Here is a 21020-nt window from a genome sequence, read left to right on the forward strand (position 1 = left end):
TAATTCACTGGAGAGAATGAAGCAGGCCTAGAGCATCCAGTCTTCCTCCAGGTAGGGACGTAGATGTAACTAAAAGAATACAGCTTTGGCAAACTTCTGGTATGCTGCAAAAGGTTGGTTTCTCAGCATGGAACTTACTCTGAGAGAGCAGTGACAGATCAGTGGTGTGAATACAGGTATAACTCACAATTATAGGAATTGCTTTAAAAGGAACATCAGTGTTTACACACGGTGTATGTTGGATAATGCCCGTATGTTCCATATACATGTGCTGTAGAATCATAGAATCGTTAAGGTTGGAAAGGACCTCTGAGATCATCGAGACCAACCCGATATACAACCTGTAATATACAACACAGCACAAAATAACCCACGCTCCATTGGCAGAGCAACCTTTAATGGTATGATTCTGTGCTGACCCTCAGTAGCATTTAGTAAAAGAGCTTTGAAGGATATTACTCTTCAATCAAATCTGAGCTTGGGAAAAAAGCACTTTTCACTTTACATTTTTAATTATCAAATGTTTAGCATTAAAATAGAGCAGAGCACTTTGTACAACAGGGAACCTACCACAATACAAAAGAAATCATAATAAAAAGGCAGCACTCCCGTGCTCGACCATTCACTGCCACAATAACGCTCTGTGCTTTCCAAAGTATCACCATTCTCCAGGGGGGAATTACTGGACTCGGGGAAAGCTCCACTGATGGGACAATCATCTTCTCCGTTCCGTCTCGTAACGACAGCGGTCACAGTTTTGACTTGGCTTTTGGAGTTACCTCTCCTCTTTGTTTCAGGTGTGCCGCGAGCGGCGGTGCGGCAGCACGGCGGGGTTCCAGCCGCGTACCTGTACGACTGGGTGGGCACCTGCCTGTCGCTCGCAGAGATCGCGAGTAAAAAAGCTCCATCCTTAGCCCCTTTTGGCACCCAGTTCTAGCGTGCCTCCAATTAAATCCCGAATTCCTCATCTAACCTTACTGATTCTGGCAGCTGACATCTTTTATTGAACTGTTGGGTTTTTATTTTCTATGCATAGCCACTAAGTATTTGTTGTTAAGATGGTAGGAAGTCTGTTAGGGATTGTTAAGAAAATAGCAATACAAACATTAAAGGAAACAATTTAGCTAGTATAGCTACTAAATTTTAAAAGCTTAATTAAAGGCTTTTGGTTTGTTTTTTTTTTTTTAATTAATTCTGATGGGAAAAAGAGGCAGGGACGCGTTTATGACTACCAAGTTACAATGCTCATAAATGATACAGCAAACATTTTCAAGATTCAGTCTCCTTAAATTACTTTTTAGGAATCATTTTAAGTAAAGGCTGTTAATCAGCATTTTGTCAAGTTCTTCCAAACGTGTTGCGGAAAAGCCCTGCATTTTTAATATAGCAAAAAAAGCTTTCTTATTGGGATAAAGCTTGAGATTACAGCCAACTGCACCGTCTGCAGCAAGATTTCATCTTTGCAATAACGCTTCTTCTGGCAGAATCACTTTTTTAATAAAGTTTTGGGAAATTAAACTCCTCTTTCTTTCTTTCGTCGGCAACAAACGCCGGCTCCAGGTAGGTGACAACCGGCGGGGGCAGGGCGGCTTCTCACCCCCCCGGGCCGCGGCGGCACCGGCGGCAGCGGGGAGGGCGCCTCAGGGGCCTTTCCCGCCGCCGGGCCACGGGGGCCATCGGGCCCGGCTCGGCCCCGCTCGGCCCCGCTCGGCTCCGCTCGGCTCGGCTCCGCTCGGCTCCGCTCGGCCCCGCTCGGCTCCCCTCAGGGCGACGCGGGCCGCCCGCACGAGCCCTTCCCCTGTCGGCACTTTCGCCACTCGCTAACGGGCCGTTACAAAACCCGTCCCCCGCCTCGGCCCCCTCCGCCCGCTCTCCGGTCCCCTTCTGGAGCGGGACCGCGGTGCGGCGCGGCGGGAGCCTCCGGGCGGGCGGGGAAGGGGGGGTGGGCGTCTCGGCCGCCAGGAATCTGCGGCCGCGGAACGGCAGGCGGCTCTACCTGGCGACGGCAGCGGCCGGGACAAGATGGCGGCGTTGAGCAAGCAGTGAGTGACGGTGGAGCTGGGGCTGCGGGGCCCCGCCGCGCCGCCGCCGGGCTCCGCGGGGCGGAGGGTCCGACCGAGCCCTGCTCCGCGGGGCGGCGGCTGGGGGGGCCTTGGGGCTGCCGCTGAGGGTGGGCGCAGGCGGGGCCCTGCTCTGACAGACTCGCTCGTCCCGGCCGGCCTGTGTCTGTCGTGTAGCCGTGCTGTGTGGCCTGAATTCAAAGCTGTGTTTATTAAAAAAAACCCAAAACAACACCAAAACAGCGGGAAGGCATCGGAGGCTGCTTCTGTGTTGCCGGGGGAGAGTTCTCACTCTTAGGAAGCAGAATCCCCTCAGGGTTCCCGCACAGCCCGCGGCGCAGCTGCCGCCTCCCGCCGCCCCGAGCACCGGCCCGGGGGCGCCGAGCTGCGGCGGCGGGGTGGGAGCACGGGGAGCGAGGAGTCGGTGACGGCGGTGGCGCGGTCCCTGCGGCATCGCGGAGTTGTGCAGAACGCTGCACGCTGTGGCGAACTGCTTACTCGGGGGTGGACTCGGGGAAAGGCAGGCGGGGGAGAAATTCCTCATTTAGAGACTGCTCATTACATAGGAAGTGTTTCCGAGCACAGAGGTCGGCTGTGTCAGCAGAAGAGTTCTGTGTGTGTAGTTAATTAATCTCTGCGTGACGTAAGCTGACGGTAAATCTTGTCTTACGCTGTAGCTGTATCTGTGCGTGGTGGTTTACATTGCCGAGCAAAATAGGGGAACTTCTTATTGCCCCAGCAAACGTAGTTAGGGAATAATGTCTAGTGTAGACTAAGGTTGAATCTCTGGGGGTTAAGCAGTAGTAATTTATTACTTCTCCGAGGGAGAAAACAAAAAAATCACTTAGAGAACTCTGGGAAGAGGGATTGGTGGCCTAATTTAGGAAGATCATTGCATCCGCAAGCTTTGCATGGAAAAAGACAGCAACAGCTATAGGAGAAGCTGGCAAGAGTGTGGCGAGGCTGAGTGCACTGCTGCAAATGCTGCTCAGATCTGTACTTGATACATTATGCTGATCTTTTGTTTCTAAAATTATGAATGGTAGATTTTTGTTTCGGAACATGCTATGTGTTTTGTTGTAAGTAATAATGTTAAAGGTAACTTTTTATTTTTTCCCTAGATATGGGCTCATTATGCCAAAAAAATTGCCACAGAAAAATCTCGTTTCGAAGAAGCTCTCAGTGTTTGCAGATGACTCTGATGAAGAGGTCAGTTCAACAATTTTCTTCTGAAATTTGCCCCATATTCTGCAAATTATTTGTTTACAACCCTTAATGCCTGCATCAGCTTATGGCACTGTCACTAAGATATGTGTCATCATTTTGGATTTGGGTGTGAAATATGATCTGTGTTTTCTTTAGAGCAAGTTACATGAAGTGATGACTTGATTGTTAGTTACTTTCTGTCAGCTCTTCCAAAAGTTCATCCCGTGGCAACCTGTTTGCAAGAGTTAACAGTATGTAGCTCGTAAAGGAATTTGGTGGCTGTTGGTGGTAAATATGTCTGCAAATAGAAAGACAGTAGTAATCAGCAGTCATTTCTTGGATATTAACTTTAAAGTGTAGTTGTTAAGTGTGTTTTATCCTTTAGCTCATTCCACCCAAATTTGATAAAACTGATTTATGATGTTTGCACTCACTGTAAGCAAAAGCAAAGCTGTACAACCCCAAAGTTCTAAAGCAAGAAAAAAAAAGGGGCAACTAATGACAATTATATGTAATTCTGAAAGTACTCGCAATACTTGTAATCTTAGATTGAACAATACACAGCTTTTCTATGATCACAGAGTTTATTCCTACTTTGTGATGTATGACTGTATTGCGTGATGTTGATACTCTAATCTCCTTTAATTTTTAAAAATTTTTTAAGTGTTATCTTCGAAATATTAGCTTTCTACCTGCCCCAGTAGAGGGTGCTGTACACTATAAAAATTACGCTTCTGGATGTATGGCTGTGAGTATGGGGGGCATCCAAGAACTGGTGTGGTGTATAGGCTGGTTTGGATACTTTACAGAAACCCAACTTCTAAAACAGAATTTTTGAAGGATTTAAAGCCAGTAGCTTCATAGTTTACAGGTAAAGAACAGAAACTCAGAATTGTGGAGATGAACTCTCCACATGGATGGAGCTTTCTGGATGTAGTGTTACAGTTTACTGGGTTTTATCAATCTGGAATTACTTGTGATAATTTAATCATAATGGCATTATGTGCATATTTAACTTTTGTCCACAAAACCCAGAAAATAAACTTTACATATACCCATAATCTAGAATTCTAACATTTAAGAAGTTGAAATTTAGAATCACTTGAAATTTAGAAACAGAACATGGGTTACAAAAATGTTCTTACTGCTCTAGAGCTTCACACAGCGTTCTTTCTTTTGTGTGCTTGAAAACAACAGTGCTAATAAAGCGTCAAATAATCTTTTCAGTTTCTGACTCCTGTTATCAAAACATTTTTTAAAAAATGTTCTTTTAATGAACTAGCAGTTGTTACTTTTCTGTCACAGAAAGCCTGAATCTAGCAATTCCCTACCTCTGTGTGCCTGGCTCCATACAGAATCCAGAATGCTGCTGTTGAAGGTGCCTGAGCTCCCTTTATACAGGGCACGAAAGGGCTGCGGGCCTTCCTGGTAACATCCACTCAACCCTCGACGTGAAACTGCCTCAATGCAGCTTATAGGACTTAGAGGAAACAGAGAGGACAGGAACATGTCTTAAATCCCATCTCTTTCCTCACGTAGCTGCTGCCCTCAGCGCTCACAGGAGGTGTGTCCCTCCACCTGAGCTCGTAGCTGGCACTGTGGCTCTAGAGAGAGGCTTTGCTTTCAATACAGCTAACGGAGGTGACAGTGGATCCGCTGTCCTCGATGGCAGGAGCACTTTCCCTGTCAGTTTAGGATTTGGCGTCTTTCTCTACATTAAGGGACTGACCCCACATTTTCCAGATCCCAGGAATGAGCTTGAACTAATTTGTTGTCATTAAACATTACATGGTCGGACAGGGAACCTTCCTGAATATGGGGCTATCTTGTGGTTTTTCATTTCTTATTTTCTTTTCATGTCTAAACACTAAAGCAAAATAATGCATGCTAATAATAATAATGTATTATGCTGTCTACTAACTTTTAGCTTAACAGATCAAGTACCCTCCCTTTCAGAAAGGCTGACAGATTTCACTACCAGCGTCTGCTCTAAAGACTCTTAAAAGTTGTCATGCTCATCAGTATGGTACATACCTAGCAAAAAGTAATAATCTCATAACTGCCTTTATCAAAGAAGATCATTTTTAAAAAAAGCAAAATTACTTTATTAGTTCAATAATAATTTCAGAGCTTTTCGAGATAAGGAGCAGCATTTGGGAGGGGTTTCATTTCCTGTCTGCTACCTTATCAGTCAGAACTACATCTCAAATGTCTGGAGATTATGTATTTTTAACTGAACTCTAATAAAGTTTGTGCTGGGAAATCTGCACACCTGACTTGGTCTGCGATTATATATTAGATACCAAACTTTTGCTCGCTTTTTTTTTAAATGTTACTATGCATATTTCATTAAGGTTTTGCCTGTACCCTTGCTGAAGGAATTTGAAAGGTTTTTTGCTGTGGCTAAGTACATTAATGGATGTTAGTTGCTGATGAAGGTGATCTTTGGGTTAGTTCATAAGAAACAGAGCATCTGGGATGGAAATTTTTTTTAAATACGATGTTGACTGGGAAAAAGTAAACCAGGTGATTACACTTAATGTCTAGCCAATAGAGAATCATAGAAATCATTTATTTTGGAAAAGACCCTTAAGATCATTGAGTCCAACTGTAAACCTGACACTCCCAAGTCCCACTAAATCATGTCCCTAAGCACCACATCTACCCGTCTTTTAAATACCTCCAGGGCTGGGGACTCCACCACTTCCCTGGGCAGCCTGCTCCAGTGTTTGACAACCCTTTTGGTGAAGAAATTTTTCCTAATACCCTGTCTAAACCTCCCCAGCGCAACTTGTTATTTGCCTTCATAATGAGGAGTTGTTGGTATCTTTAAAAACTGGGGGGAAGGTTGTTACCCCTAGGAAAGGCTGTTGTAGAGAGTAAATGTTACAGCAACAAACTATGATATGTTAGAAATAAGTTTCCATTCCGGCTTACCGTTATTTGTGATATATCCATTTTCTCCAAAAATATTATTCCCTTATTCATGCATTGCATTTTCAGAGGTGGCTTGTCAGTATTCCCAGTGTACTCTTCCATGTTCTATTTTATCTTTGGAATTTAGTTGAAAATATCTCTGTAGTACAGCAGATAAAATTTCTGTTTCTTCATTGTATCAGAATTACCTGACATACATTCCTGTACCTTACCAGCCTTTCAAAACGTTGCTACAGGATGTAGATTGTAGCTGAAAAAATAACTGTACATACACCACAGTAGGTGCTAAATTCAGGAGAGAGATCATGGAGTCAGTGTAGATAGTTCTGTGAATGTATCATCAGCTTGATTTCGTGTTTTTTTTTTTTTTTTTTTTTTTTTTTTTTGTGACCATCTAAAAGATAAATGGAGTGTTTTAGCAGGCACAAAGGAAGAAGCTGAAAACAAGCAGAAAACTATATCCTCTTGTAGACTCAGATTTTTTGCTTTTGCTTACAAATCCTTCCGTTCACTTGGCAAATTTGACAAGGATACAGCATGACTAAAAAAAAAGATTAGCGAGGTAATGAGTACTGATGATGACCAGAGTTTATACAACAGTTTGCATACAAAATAAGACTAAGTAGACTAAAGGGGCTCTTAGAAAAGAGATTACTGAGGAGAAGGAAGTGGAGAGGAATCACTCAAGAGGATGTATGTAAAATCAAGAATGATTCAGGGGAAAGTAAAGTGAGTGTGCCATTTCTCATAATACGAGCAGTAGGGTGTATTACGGAATTACCAAGTAACTGGTTTAATCTAAACAAAAGGAAGTTGGTTTTTTTTCTCCACACAATGTATAATTAAGTGGTGGAACTCATTGCCACCGGATATTGTGGCATGGCCAAAAGTATAAATGGATTCAGAAATGGATTAGCAAATTAAGGGATGCCCTTGGTGTCAAACAATGGTCCAGGTGCATCCTCCAGTTCAGGAAGTCCCTAACCTCCTGGTTTCTGGAAGCTAGGAGGGAATGCCAAGGAAAGCTAATTCTGTGTGTGACTTGTTTTCATGGTTGTTGTCTTAATCCTCTGCTAGTAGCCGTGACTGATACATACTGAGTGTATGAATTGAGATGAATCTGTTTCCTGACTTGATTTTTTTTTTTTTTCTTCCTGTGAAGGCTTGAGTCTCATGTACATGTAGTGATCATCCATGTGCAGGCTGTACTTGGATAATAGGTCTCTGAGGGCAAGCCGTAACGATTCACTGCTAAGTATATATACACGAGAGTGTAATAGCTCATGTTAGATGTTTTGGTACCAAAGTGTCGTGAATCCAAAGATCTCACAGTCTGAGATTCCTTATCTGATGTGAGGAGAATGAAGTGAGCAGAGTTAGATCTCAGCCCTTCAGAGACGTAACCACACAGGGCCGCAAACTTGGGGCGAGATCCATAGAAACACCTGCAGGTATCTACACTTGAGTTCCCTGAGCTCCCTGTACAGTCAGCAGAGATGCAGGTACTTCTGAGGCACAACTTATGCTAAAGTAGACACCTAGAATCAGTGACGTGAATTTTGCTCTGAAAGTGTCTATTTCTCAGTCTTTAACAACAAAGTGCTCTTGGACTGTCTAGTTCAGGATAAATGTAAGCTTTGCATTTTGTGAACTGGCTGACTATCGGTGCTGCTTTCACTTGCTGATCAAATGGAGCTCCAAATTATCCTGCTGTTGCTGTTTGGTCAAATATTTTTCTGCACATCCAGTTAAAACAAGATGGTTGTAGTGAGAGATTAAAATCAAACTACATATAATCTGCCTGACATCATTGAAGCATTTCATTTCCCTTTAAAATGTATTTCACTTTAAACAAAGGTAATTTATTTTATGTCTACTGCAAAGCAGCATGTAGAGAATTCCAAAGGGCAGTGTTAAAGGGCAAAGCCCCTTCATGGGTCCTTCATAACAGGTTATATTAGAGCAGAAGCAGCTTTTGGTTTTAAAAAAGGAATGGCATGATGTCTTACATTGTCTATCAGTAAGTACCACGCCTGGGGATTTGGTAGCAACCACAAATGCTTTTCCTTAGGAGGCAGGCTGTGCAGCTAATACGGGATACTCCATTAATAGCTATTATGTCAGAATATGTTGGTCTCATACTTCTTGTGGCAGTCCGTGGGGAAAACCAAGTCAGGCATCTCACATACACTTTGAGAGCATCTATTAAAATAGTTGTGACATTTTTGTACAAGACATTCTCAGCTTCAGATTTAAGGTGGTAACTTCCTAGAAACCAGCTTCAGCACTGAAAATGATACTAGTCACAGACTAAGACTTGTTTTCTGAGACTATGCTTAAGTGGTGCTGCACCTTGTGCTCTGGAAGTTATGTCATTTACAGCAGCAGTTTAGGAGGAGTTACTTCTAAAAACCCAGTGTCAGCAACTGGGTTTTTTTCCCCAAGAACAAATGAGACAAATGAGACAAGTGAGTAGCAACTCAGGAAGTAGAGCCCAAGTATTCTTTAAACTAGGCACGTTCAGGTGGATCATTTGCTATCCCCCTTTTGGTTTTCTAAAAAGAGCTTTATACAGTGCATTGCCTGACGTTTGACCATAGTAAGTTTCTGAATGTACTGGCCAATTTCAAGTGAATTCAGCAAGGCTAGCCGTCTCTAACTGCAGAACAAAGACCTCCTTAGTGCCCTGATGAGGAGAAAGACAAGATGAACTCAGCCCTCCTCGGTTCTGTTCGGCTGGCTGCCTAGTCTAGGTGAGGCGGGAGGAAGCAGGAGATGCAGAGGGAAACCAAGAACTGCAGTTGGGACCTGGGATCTGGGAAGACTGGGACGTTGTGGTGGGAAGGCAGAGAAGTCAAATTTGTAAGAAAATGAAATTTTAGTTGTCTCATTTGTGGAGTTGTCTTTTTAGGTATTTGCTTTTGAACTTCGAATTGAGCTTTTTGTATAAAGCTGTTAATGGTTTACATGCTCTGTCATGATGTGAACATAGCTGAGACAAACCAAAACCATTGGTCAGTAGTTTGAATGTTCTTTGCTTATCTAGGAGCAATGTAAAGAAGACATTTGAAGAAGTAACTTACGAGGGGTGCTTCCCTGCAGGATAAAAATGAGGTAGCTCAAGCAGTTAAGAACCGGAAAGAAGTTTATAGATACCTGAAGGAGATAAGAAATGGGAGAGAACAGTGAGAAATGTTAGTAGATTGGGGTCATTTTTTTTATTACTCTTCTTTTTATTTTTTAACCTTTTCCATTTTGCACAAGCTCTCTTCCATGGTCTCATAGGGCTGGTAGACTGTAGAGTCTCATTTCTAAGAGTTTCTTGATTTGCATGGATTTTATGTAGTTTCACAGGATAGGGTTAAAACATTTTCTCCTTGCAGAAAATATTAAACTATAAGCTTTGTGCTTCAGAAGAATAGCTTGACTGCAGGGAAAGAGAAAGTATGAAACAGATTGCTGAGCTTATAGGGCCTTTAATAAATGGGCAGTTGATAAGTAGAAACAATACAAAAGAACTGGAAGTTCTCATCCATCAGAGCTCATAGCACAACAGGAAATTGTCAACCATAAACCATTAGGGAGGGTGTTTGTTTTTAGTAAACTTACTGCCACTCTAGACAAACAAATCGCAGGTGGACTTCTTTACAGTTATATGTACAATGACAAGGACTATATATTACCTTTGTGTTTATGTCATCTTTGTAGATCAACACCTTTGTTTCATGTAGGCAGACAAGGAAAACATTCTAAGCGGTGTTCAAATATTTTGGTGGAATAAAGCTTATTCTGTAAATATAACTGCAGAATCTGTTTTGTCTTTTCCTGAGCCCTTGCTTTCTGGCATAATGCAGGGGAGATTCCTTACCGTTTAGGTACCTTTCTGTAAGACCAGTGTAAGAGTGTCTGGTACAGGAATCCTTCAGTGATGGCCCTTAATATGCCAAGCAGAGGACCATCTTCTGCCCCAAGAGCCAGGAGGAAGTCTAGGTCTATTGTGTAATGGTGGTGTGTGTTCCACTGTTAATTTAAAAATATTTGTGTATATTAAGAAATTTATACTGACTCATTTATAGCATTTTTTTGGAAGAAAGCATATGACATAAAAGTCAAGTACAGTATTTTAAATATTTCTCAACATCAGCTCATCAATCCTGAAAGCCAGAGGTAAATACTAGATGAATGAAGCCAGGATTCTTGTAAGTTGTTTGAAACTAAATAATCCGCTAGCTACTTTCCCCAGTCCACCAGCCAACCAGCTACATAAATAAATAAGAGACTATATCCAATTCTAGTCCAAATAATCAGCAAGCTGCAGTAAACGGGGTGCAGTCCCTGATACACAGTGGAGACTCTGTGCGTTGCTAATGTCTGCCAAGCTGAGCTTCCTAAAGCCCGAAGCACGGTCTGCTTGCTTACCTGGTTATCTGCAGCTGGGTAAGAGAGAGAGGCTGCTTTCTAGTGAGGAGCATAACTGAATCAGTGCAGCGTTCTTCTTCCATGAAAGTGCACGTTGCCCCTTCCCTTTATTACTGTAGTTTAACCACTAGGTTTAACATTTTGAAAGCAGAGATGCATTTTATCTAAGTCTGCATGGAGCAATTAAAGCACCAGAAAAAGTTGGAATATGCGCCCTTTCAAGTTCCTTCTTACTTGTCTAAGTCCCTCACTTGGAGCGGGTTAGGAAGGAATATTTTGAATATTCTGTGTCTCAGATTTTTCTGATTGTAGTGTTACTTAGAAAAGTAAGTCCTGGCGCATTTATGGGAAGTGAACAAAGTTCTGAGTGTCTAGAATTCAACGGATGCTCTTATGTGATACCATATGTACTTTTCTGAATATCGACAGTGTTGCCTTAGCACCCTCTCTTGCTGAGTTCAGAATTACTTGGTGCTCCTCTGAGATACTACCTTTCTACTTTAAAAAAAAAAAGCTGCACAGAAGCTGGCAAGTCTTTTCATTATTTATGGTTTGCATAGCAGAAAAAAATCCCTTAGAGGTGATCACTGTGAGTACCTGTTAGTTAGTCCCACACGACTTGCGAACTCACTAACAATCTTAACCATCCTTGGTGGGTGGGAGAGGTCTCAAAGATGCTGCGTTCCTGCGGTCTTCATGAAAATGGGCAGCCGGGTAAAGGGACAGACATAGATGAGAATTGGTGATTTTAATCTTTCCCAGCGTTGGGGAGGAACTGTTGGCTGACTGCCCAGCACAGGCCTAGGTTTTGGTCACACACAGCGTTGCCCACCTGCCAAATGAAGCAGGCAGCGTGTCTGAGGAGGTGGTAGGGGAAATAAAGAGACAGAGGGCACAAAGTCACATATAATGAAACTTCATTAATTCTGCTCCTTATGGCACAACTTGTTCCCTGTTTCTGAAATTAGCCATTGAAAAATATTTGGACTGTTTATAATCTGTCATGTAGAAAATTGTGGAAAAGCACTTGGTTTTTTTCCTTGTTGACACATCTGTTAAAATTTTAATAGCATAAGAAAGAGGGGTCACGACGTAATTATTTTAGTTTAAGCATCAAATGAAATCAAAAGCCTTTTTGTTCAGGGGATCTGTTTGAATTTACATGGCGCTAATTTTGTTCGATTTCAGAAGATCCTAGTCCCTGCTGCCAAGCTCCCTGCTGGTTGGTTTCCATTTTTTAATTTTATTAAGAGCTGATTGCACAGTCTCTTTGTCATTTTAAAGTGTGATATAGACGTATTAGTCAAAGTTGCAAAACTTGGGAAGCTGCCAAAATGCAAAAGGATTTTTCCTTCCTATTTCTTCTTTTTAAGATTAAGAGATATTTAATTACATAAACAAGGATACGAGTCTTGTAATGTATAGTGAATCTATTTAATAAACAGTATTATCTATTAGTTGAGAAAAGATAGATATGCAGTTTAGTTCAACACTAAGTAAAAGAAAATGAAATAAAATGCAAAGCCTTTTTTAAAAGACAGCATGATTAGAAAACGTGTTTTCAGTAGTGGATATGTTTTTTCTTGGGGAAGATTCGTCTTACTATTTTCTAACGTATTAATATTGAAAAATTAAACATTAACATTTGAAGTACATGCTGTTCAAATCAGCAGTATTCGTATTTTTAAAGATACGGAACTAATGATACAGATCAAACTTGAAATAAGCGCAAAATCCTTTTGGATATTTGTTTTTTACTATGAATACAGTTTTTTCATGTGATTGTTGGTAAGAATGTCTGCTCGTGACTGCTACATCTCTGATGACACTTACATGCTGGAAGAAGAGTATGTATATTCTGAATAGCACCTATCTGTTTCACAGACTGTTAGAAATACAATTAAAAAAACATTGAGAATATTTATCCTTCTTCAGTCACAAGCATGTAATTCCCAAGAACATTAAAACAGTTTTGATACATAAATTGGTAGGAAGGTATAATTCCTATTTATGTTGATTTTGGGGGTTTGTTTTCTGTGTTTTCCTTTTTTTCTTCTTTTTTTTAATGGCAAAAACTGAAAGAATTGTAGTGTTTGTGAGTGAGTAGATGTATTACAAGCATCCTTCTCTTAGGAATTTGTTTCAGTACTGGCTTTAGCTGTTCTTTGCTAGATGTTTTGCCTGCTGATGTGCTAGCTTCTTGCACCATCAGACTGATCCTTGCCGTAGTGGAGGAGTATGTCTTTTCTACCAGTTTTTTGGCAGTGGTTGGAGGAAGGCATTGCAACTAAACAGTTTTCACAGACCTCCTATATCTCTGAGCATTTCTTGGACAGAGATTGCTTGTTTTGTGAAATGGCATGAAATTTTATGTAGCTTTTGAGGTACATGTGTCATTGAAATAGTATTCTTAAACTCATCACCATTTTCATAAAAAAATGTATATATACATACATATGTTGAGGTACTGCAATACTTTGCTCATGGAAAAGGCTGATTCATTGTATGCTTGTGAATGAACTTTTAGTTTTTCTTGTTTACAGAAAAATACTGTTGAAGTGAGAGACTGACTTATGTAATGGGACTATTATATAGTTGTTCGTTGGAATGGTAGAAAAACAATATGAGCTGTGTCAACGTAATTAATTTTATTTCTGCAATGTTTCCTTCTTATAGCCATCTGTTGGTGAAAGTCTTCAGAAAGAAGCATTGAAAAAACAAGCGATGAAACAGGTGAGATGCAGTGGGAACTCTGCATGCCCGTGGCAAATTAGGACATTACTGCATCCATTCTCTTTTATTAAATAATTGCAGAAACATAATTGTGCAACTTCAGAGTTAGAGTTACCCTTCAAAAAATTCCACATAATTTTATGATTTTGTGCATTGCTCTTTGCAGCACCAGACTTCCTTTAAAACTTGACTTGGTATTCTCAGAGCCTTTCCTCTAGCAAAGATTTTGTTTCGCTTTTCTGGGCAAGATTGTTCTTTTTGAAATTCTTTTGGCTATGATCAGAGTAGCTGAAAAACTGCTCAATGAAAGCTGCATGAGTGAGGTTTAATACAGAGCTGGTCATAATTTAAAACACAAGAAAATTTCTGATTGCTCAATGCAAGCACTTAAATACACAAGATGTTGCAGTTTGTTTTGTGGCGTTGAATGCATTGATGTTTTTAGAATTTCTCAGTTTGTTTTGTTTGTAGAATGTAATGTTACAAAGTATTGGGTTTTTAAATATATACCGACAGTGAGCCTTTTACTGTAATTGAGGAATAACTTGTGCAGAGGAAACATGAATTTTACATTCAAAAAAGTTCCAGACCAATAAAAGACATAGCTAGAAGAAGATATTTATGCATCATACATTTAACACATTGCTGTTTTTTGATGGAGTTAATACGTGCTTGAGAGAAACTTGTCTGGTTGCCGTTCAGCATTCCTTGTCTGTTGTCAGGAGATCTGATCTGAGGGCTCCCCTCGTAGTTGTTTTTTTCTGATAGGGCTTTTAAAAACTGAACAGTTTCACAGTTCTTACTTCCAACGTAACTGTACAAACAGAAGATAGAAATGTGAAATATGGACTCGTATCCTGAATTATATTGGTACATATTTATTATTTGGAGCTTTGGGGAAGGGGGGTAAACTATAGATGAAAACAGACAGTAAATTTATTGAAATGTTGTTTACTGTTTATTAGAAGAATGAATTATGTAATTTGATGGAACAGTTTGCTCATTAAGAAGTTTCCGGTATTGTTTTGACTGTTGTACTTTGCTTCCTATGTTTCCTACAACTGAAAATACTGGTGACAGTTTGGTTGTTTATCTTCTCAATCCTGGTAAACAGTGCAAGAACTTTGTAGATCAGACTGTTTTTAATTTACACTCGGTGTTCTAGTGGATAGGTTTATACTATAGATCTGTTTAAATTACAATATAGGAATAATGTTTGAAAATAGTAAAAATTAATGTGTAATTTTTTGGTATCTTTTCTTCTCCTCCTCCTTTTTTCTTCTAGACTAAATTGGAGATTCAGAAGGCTTTAGAGGAAGATGCTACAGTGTACGAATATGACAGTATTTACGATGAAATGCAGCAGAAGAAGAAAGAAAGTAATGCCAGAGTGTTATCTGGAAAAGATGACAAAAAGGTCGATACCTGAAAATGTATGCTGTCTGTCTTATCTCTGTATGCTTGGAATAACGATGACTGATTAAATTTTAAGCTTTGCCAAATGCATTTTCTCACGGGGCATGCAAGTATTGTGCTCAAATCCTGTTACATAAGGTAGTAATTTGCAAGAATTTTGGTGACACTGTTAGGTCATCAGATACTTCAGAGTCCTGATCCAGTGGTATTCTGGAGGGCGGCAGACTACAAGCTTCCCACCCAATTTGTTGTGTACATATAGCCTATCTTTCTGTGTATTTCTGAAGAGAATGTTACAATGGGATAACAGGATTAGAGGCAGTGCAGGCCCTGCAACAATACTACTTCTGATAATAAAGACTCTTTGGTTATTAAGGCAGTGAACATAAATTGTCCCTCCTCACTCACTAGTGTACTCACTGGAGGACTGTCAGAAGACTAAAGTAATTAACTTTCATTGGTGAAATGTGAGCCAATTTCCACAGCCCAATGCCTTGTTTCAGAGCATTGCTGAATTATCCTGACAAGTGATATTTTCATTGTTACTTATTCTGTTTCATTTGAAAGCTCTTGTCAGGTTATGTGGGTATAAAAGGAAGCTTCCCACTCCTTTACAGCAGCAGAAAGGCAAGACAGAGGGGTGAGAAATCAAAAAACATTTAATTTCACTCAGAGCAAAAGTCATCCTAGTCAAAGATGGGCTGAATGTTTCAATTGAATACAGCAACCTCTTTTGTTATTGGGAAGCATGCCATGTTAGTGATCTAAAAGGGAATGACAGTTTATTTCAGATAGCTATCAAACAGTGTGAGAATACGTTAGACTAGCTTCTGTTAATTTGCTTCCATTACCAACTTTCTTCAACATCTCCATCCATCCCAATTTGTGTTTTCTTAGCCGCCTCAATTACGTCTCAGCATGATACCTTTTTTCCCTCCTATTTTAGCCGAGATACATCCACAATATCCTCAAAGCAGCTGAGATTAGAAAGAAGGAGCAAGAAAAAAGAATGGAAAGAAAAATTCAGAAGGAGCGTGAAATGGAAGGGGGAGAGTTTGCTCACAAAGAGGCTTTTGTGACTTCAGCCTATAAGAAGAAGCTGCAAGAAAGGGCTGAGGAGGAGGAAAGAGAAAGAAGAGAGGCGGCTCTCGAGGGTAAGATTCACACTGAAATAATTCCCCTTAAAAAGAAGTATGGCCTTGTACATGATATACAACATTGTCATCTGGTCTCTCTGTGAGGCTTGAGATAGTTAAAGTCAAAAAGGACCAGATAGCAGAAACTGAATCAAATCCCACTTTGTTATTTTCCGTTGTACATGTTACTAAAAGAACAGAGGAAGCTCCTCTGTTTGTGTGTCAGTACTATTTGGGTTGCTGCTTTTAAGGCTTGTAGGCCTGGGGTACAATGATGCTTGCATTCCTTACTTCAGACATTCTGTACAGCGTCCCAGGAATAGATGTAAAGAATAGGATATAGGATCATAAGATAAGTCAGGTTGGAGTGGACCTCTGAAGGTCATCTATTTCAGCCTTTTGCTCAAAGCGTGGTCTGCTATGAGGTCTAATCAGGTTGTTCTGAGCATTTTCCACTCTGGGTTTGAAAACTTCCAGGATGGAGCAGTCTTGGTGGTGTCTTTACCAATTGTGAGTTGTGTCTGATGAGTATTTGTGGCACAATAAATCCAACCATATTTTCTTTCTTTTAGCATACCTGGATGTGACCAAACAGAAGGATCTCAGTGGATTTTACAGACATCTTTTAAACCAGCAGGTGGGGGAAGAAGAGATGCCTAAATGCAGCTTCCGTGAAGCCAGGTAGGATGCAATTCCAGAAGGCTTTCAGATATTCTTCACTCTGAGGGTGGTGAGGCACTGGGACAGGTTGCCCAGAGAAGTTGTGAATGCTCCATCCCTGGAAGTGTCCCAGGCCAGGCTGGATGGGGCTTTGAGCAACCTGGTCTAGTGGAAGGTGTCCCTGCCCGTGGCAGGGGGTTGGAATTAGATGATCTTTAAGGCCCCTTCCAACCCAAACCATTCTGTGATTCTACGTAAACCAGCTTCTGGCTGTTTGTGACTCACTGGAACAGTGTAAGAGCTAGGCAGAGAATACTAAAACACTGGTAGGGTAAGCTGATTACTTTATACATCTGATTAACTGAATTATTTGGAAAATGTCTAATCATTGTCTGTAAAACAGAGACAAGCAGGACAGGGATGCCATTTAAAAAGTATCAAGAGGACAGTCATACTTGTAATACCACTTGGTATTATTCTAACCTAATACATGGCAATCTGTATTAAGTTACGTATTTTGAATCATGAGGGAGACAAAGGGTGAAATAACGGGCATAGAGGTAAGTCATAGGAAATGATGTTGTGATACGAATTTCCTGAAAAGAATGTGGGTTTCTAACTTTGTACTTAGTCCACATTTACAGGGTCATAAAACATAAATTGAGTGTTGATGCTGTGGTAAAAGGAAATTCATCAAATATGTAGGAAATCCAGTGGGAATATTTTAAAATCTTAATATATGCACATTCCAAAGCAAAGTAATGAGATGAGGCTGAATTATTTATGTAGTTGAGATGGTGAAATTCTGCCCTGTGGATAAATGTGGTGAAGGGGCTATGATTCTTATATGCAACAACTGATCATTTGAAACAATTAATTCAGGTTAAACGTCACTTGAGATAGGCCTTAAATCTGGATATCACTAGTTAAATGCTTGCCATCACAAAGAAAATGCAGCTTTCATCAAGAGATCTTCTAGATCTGAGATTGGATTATTAGAAAATAAATTCTTAGCTTAAATGAAGAATGTGTTCCCAGTGAAGTTAGCTATCTGAAATAAGGGAATCCTTGATTATGTCGTTAGTATAAAGATACGCCACCTTATTGGAAATAAATAGGGAAAAACGTAAAAGAAATAGGAAGTAAGGATTACTGACTGGAAGAAAAGCAGAACAGCTTCCTGAATTTAAGCAGAAAGTGGGAAATTTGAGGCCACAGTTTTGTCGTTTGAGACTTAAAGTATTAGTATGCCTATGTGTTGCTACATCCTGTCTCAGGCTTTCACCAGAGAAATACCTGCCTGGTTTCAGTGGTGCACAGGGGTTGCTGCTGAGGTGGTTAAATGAATTTTGCATTTTACCGTTTCTTCTTTTTATTGATGAAATCTAAGTTTTTCACTTGCATCTCTTCATAAAAACGCAAGCAGTAGTGGTCAGCCCACTCGGTTGTGCACTTGCTTCAATAGTTCTTCTTTCAGCGCGTCTTTAGGAAGATGTAGTTTTGTACTGCGTAGAGATCATTTGAAATGATGGTTTATTAATCCTGCAGATTAAGGAAATGTTTCTTTTGTGAGTTGTATATAAAATTAATTCAGGGGAAAACAAGTAGTACTGTAGATGGTGCTCCCAGCAAGGCTTTCCGATAAGCTCAGGTGTATATTTTTACTTTATTCTTTCTTACGGTGGTACAATAGGATACAGAGAGAAAACAGCTCAATTTTTACATCTCAGAATTTGCATCACATGTCCCTAAAGTGATCCACTTTGACTTGTCATTTTAATTAATTCGATTACTAAATAACTTATCAAACTTTTCAGCATAATTTTTAGTCATTGTTCATAGACTAACCATGCTTTCAAGCATGCATCAAACATTCAATCTAACTAACTGGATGGTGTGCTGATTCATAAGAATTTACCACAGCCTGTTGCTGTAGCTGTATGATTAGAAAGAAGAGATGTGGCTTGTGTGAGTAACCATGTATTTCCTCATCAGTCAGAAAAGAATGACAAAGCATAACCTTTGTGTCTACTGCCCAAATTGGTCCTCTATGGGTCAGCTTTTTGTAATTAAGAATCTATGAGCTGTTAAAAGATACTAATTTCTGTCTAGCCACAAGAGTGAGATCTTCAGAAATACTGGACTAAAAAAAAAAATCTACTGCTACTAGTAATGGAAGCTATGTTCCTATCTCTGTCAACAAAACGTACAACCTGCTTCTTCTCTGGATAATTATTTGACGTGAATAGAGGAATAAACACATAGGAAAAAATGTGTAGCTTGCCAAAAAGCTCACACAAGAATACAAATCTATGTCTTTTTCCTTAGATGGAGACTACAGCTACTTAACCATTCTTTTAGGTAAATTCATCAGCTCTCATTCACCAATGAACCAGATACAGATACTTGATAGAAATCCTTTGTGCTGGATTCCTGGAACCTGAGCCACAGATAGATGTGCTTTCTTAGACTTTTCAGCAGCATCTTTTGCTTAAGTCCTGACCAGAAGTCAAGTTTGTAGAAAAGTCTGAGGTTTCAGGCTGTGTAATGGTGTTTTCTCTTTTTTAACATAAAAAATGTAGGATAAAGGAAGAAAAATCTGACAGTTGTTATGATGAATCCAACCAAAAGAACAAATGCCCGTATGAAAGGCAAAGACTGAAGCCCTCTGCTAAAAGAGAGAATAATCCAGACGCTGACACCGACTTAGGAACTGATAGTAGTGATGATGATAAGAGACACAAAAATAGTGCAGTAAATTTGAAAAAGAAGAAAAGGAGAGCGAGCTCTGCGAGCAGCGAAGAGGAGGCTGCACGTCACAAGAGCCAGAGGCATTCCAGGTCACCAAGCTCATCCAGTGTGGAGGAAGAGCTGCGCGCAAAAGCCCAAACAAATCATCTTGCGAAGAGGGGAGAGAGCAGACCAAGCAGAAGGGGAAATGATGAACAATACAGGGAAAAAGATTATGAGAGAAGTAGGACCCACGAAAAGGATCACCAAAGGGAAAAGGAAGAGCGACATAGATACGGGGATCACACTAATAGAGAGAACTACAGAAGGAGGGAAGAGCAAGATGATAAACTAAGGGGGAGGGAAAGAAAAGAGAGGGAGGGACATGGCAGAGAATGGAGGAAGGCAAAGGAGAGAGAAGAGAAGGGCTCAGAAAAAGAACGAGAGAAAGAAAGAATAAGAAATGGTAAGGATAGATATAATGACAGAGAGAGGGAGAGAGGAGAGAAATGCAGAGAAAAGGAAGATCACGTGAAGGAGAGGAGAGAGAAATATGGTCGTGATGAAAAGAAACACAGAGAGAGGAGGGAAAGTACTCCTCCATCTTTAGAAAAAGATGGAGAGACTGATCTGGAAAAAGAGAGAAAGGGAAAAGAGAGAGAGGTGGATGAGAAGGGAGGATCCAGCTCTGGAATTTTGTCTGAGCAGAAACGTAAAGCTGGAGAAGAAGGAGAGAAAGAGGAGAAAGAACAAGCACAGAAACCATCTGAGAGCATGAGCAAATTTGCCAAACGGAGCAATGAAGAGACAGTCATGTCAGCAAGGGACCGCTATTTGGCAAGGCAAATGGCACGCGTCAGTACTAAATCTTACATTGAGAAGGAAGAAGATTAATGTCCCTGTGGTGGACAAAACCACTTGGTCTGTCAACCAAGAGGAAAAGCCACTGCTGCGTGGACTCTTGTACAGAAGTAAAAGTGTATCCTAGCTATTTATTCCTGGCTTTCATTTCAGAAATTGTGTGTGCCATAATAGAAGAACAACTTTTGAAATGGATTGATTAACGGATCACTTGATGCACACCCTTAGTCTGTTTATACAGTTGAAATATTAAATTTGGCTGACTCTGTCCACCCTGGCCTTCAGCACCCCATCCTCGGTACTTGAAGATTCTGGGACAGACCTAGGAGTGTTAAACAACGTAAGAATACTTCCCTGGCAGCCCCTGCTCCTTTCACCAGCTGAAACAGTGAGCTCTGCTGAAACAAGGGTGTTCTCAGGCCTTAGCAGGAGTCATTGTTGCCCACTGATGCTCTCAAAAATGAGAAGCAGACCTGTAAAAATGGGAAAAAAGCAAGAAAAACAGCCTGAATAATAATCTAGGAGATTTCTGTACGTAGTATGGTGTTTTGTAAGCTAAATGCATATTGGCATATGAATTTTGTATTTATGTGTGGGCTTTGGTTTTGGGACCTGATGTACAGAAACACTTCAGTAAAATGTAAGATAAATACTGGATCTCATGGTCTCTGGTCTTTTTTAATGCTTGTGTTATTTTACTTCCTCTTTTTTGTGTGAAATAAGGTATATGAGTCTTTTTTCATGCATTACAGTCGTATCTGCTTGTTCTGCTAGAGGTAATATTTTAGATTTGTCAATGTCTATTCAAAGGTTCATAATCAAGAATAAACTTATCTCCAAACTATAACTTGGTAAGTAGGAT

General features: G+C 40.4%; 2 protein-coding genes across 3 annotated transcripts in view; both read left to right on the forward strand.

The window, feature by feature from the left end:
• The window catches only part of EFCAB5 (EF-hand calcium binding domain 5), a gene marked incomplete at both ends in the record, with an annotated part of 33244 nt that extends 32307 nt beyond the window's left edge, over window positions 1-937 (forward strand). Inside the window, 1 exon segment of the mRNA XM_082328118.1 lies at window positions 798-937. Within this exon segment, the coding sequence (XP_082184244.1) occupies window positions 798-937 (140 nt within the window).
• An 807-nt stretch (window positions 938-1744) lies between these two features.
• NSRP1 (nuclear speckle splicing regulatory protein 1) lies at window positions 1745-20786 on the forward strand. Of its 2 annotated transcripts, XM_082328196.1 has the most exons (7): window positions 1745-2042; window positions 3182-3269; window positions 13299-13355; window positions 14641-14772; window positions 15718-15925; window positions 16480-16588; window positions 19150-20785. In XM_082328196.1, exons 1-7 carry the CDS (start codon window positions 2023-2025, stop codon window positions 20189-20191), a joined length of 1656 nt encoding a protein of 551 aa, XP_082184322.1. In that variant the 5' UTR covers window positions 1745-2022; the 3' UTR covers window positions 20192-20785. The 2 variants fall into 2 exon arrangements, with proteins under 2 accessions (XP_082184322.1, XP_082184323.1); XM_082328197.1 differs by lacking the exons at window positions 1745-2042; window positions 3182-3269; window positions 13299-13355 and having other exon boundaries at window positions 14695-14788; window positions 19150-20786.
• Window positions 20787-21020: the final 234 nt, after the last annotated feature.

This window comes from Platalea leucorodia (assembly GCF_965183815.1).
Source record: "Platalea leucorodia genome assembly, chromosome: 16".
Taxonomy (NCBI): Eukaryota; Metazoa; Chordata; class Aves; order Pelecaniformes; family Threskiornithidae; genus Platalea; species Platalea leucorodia.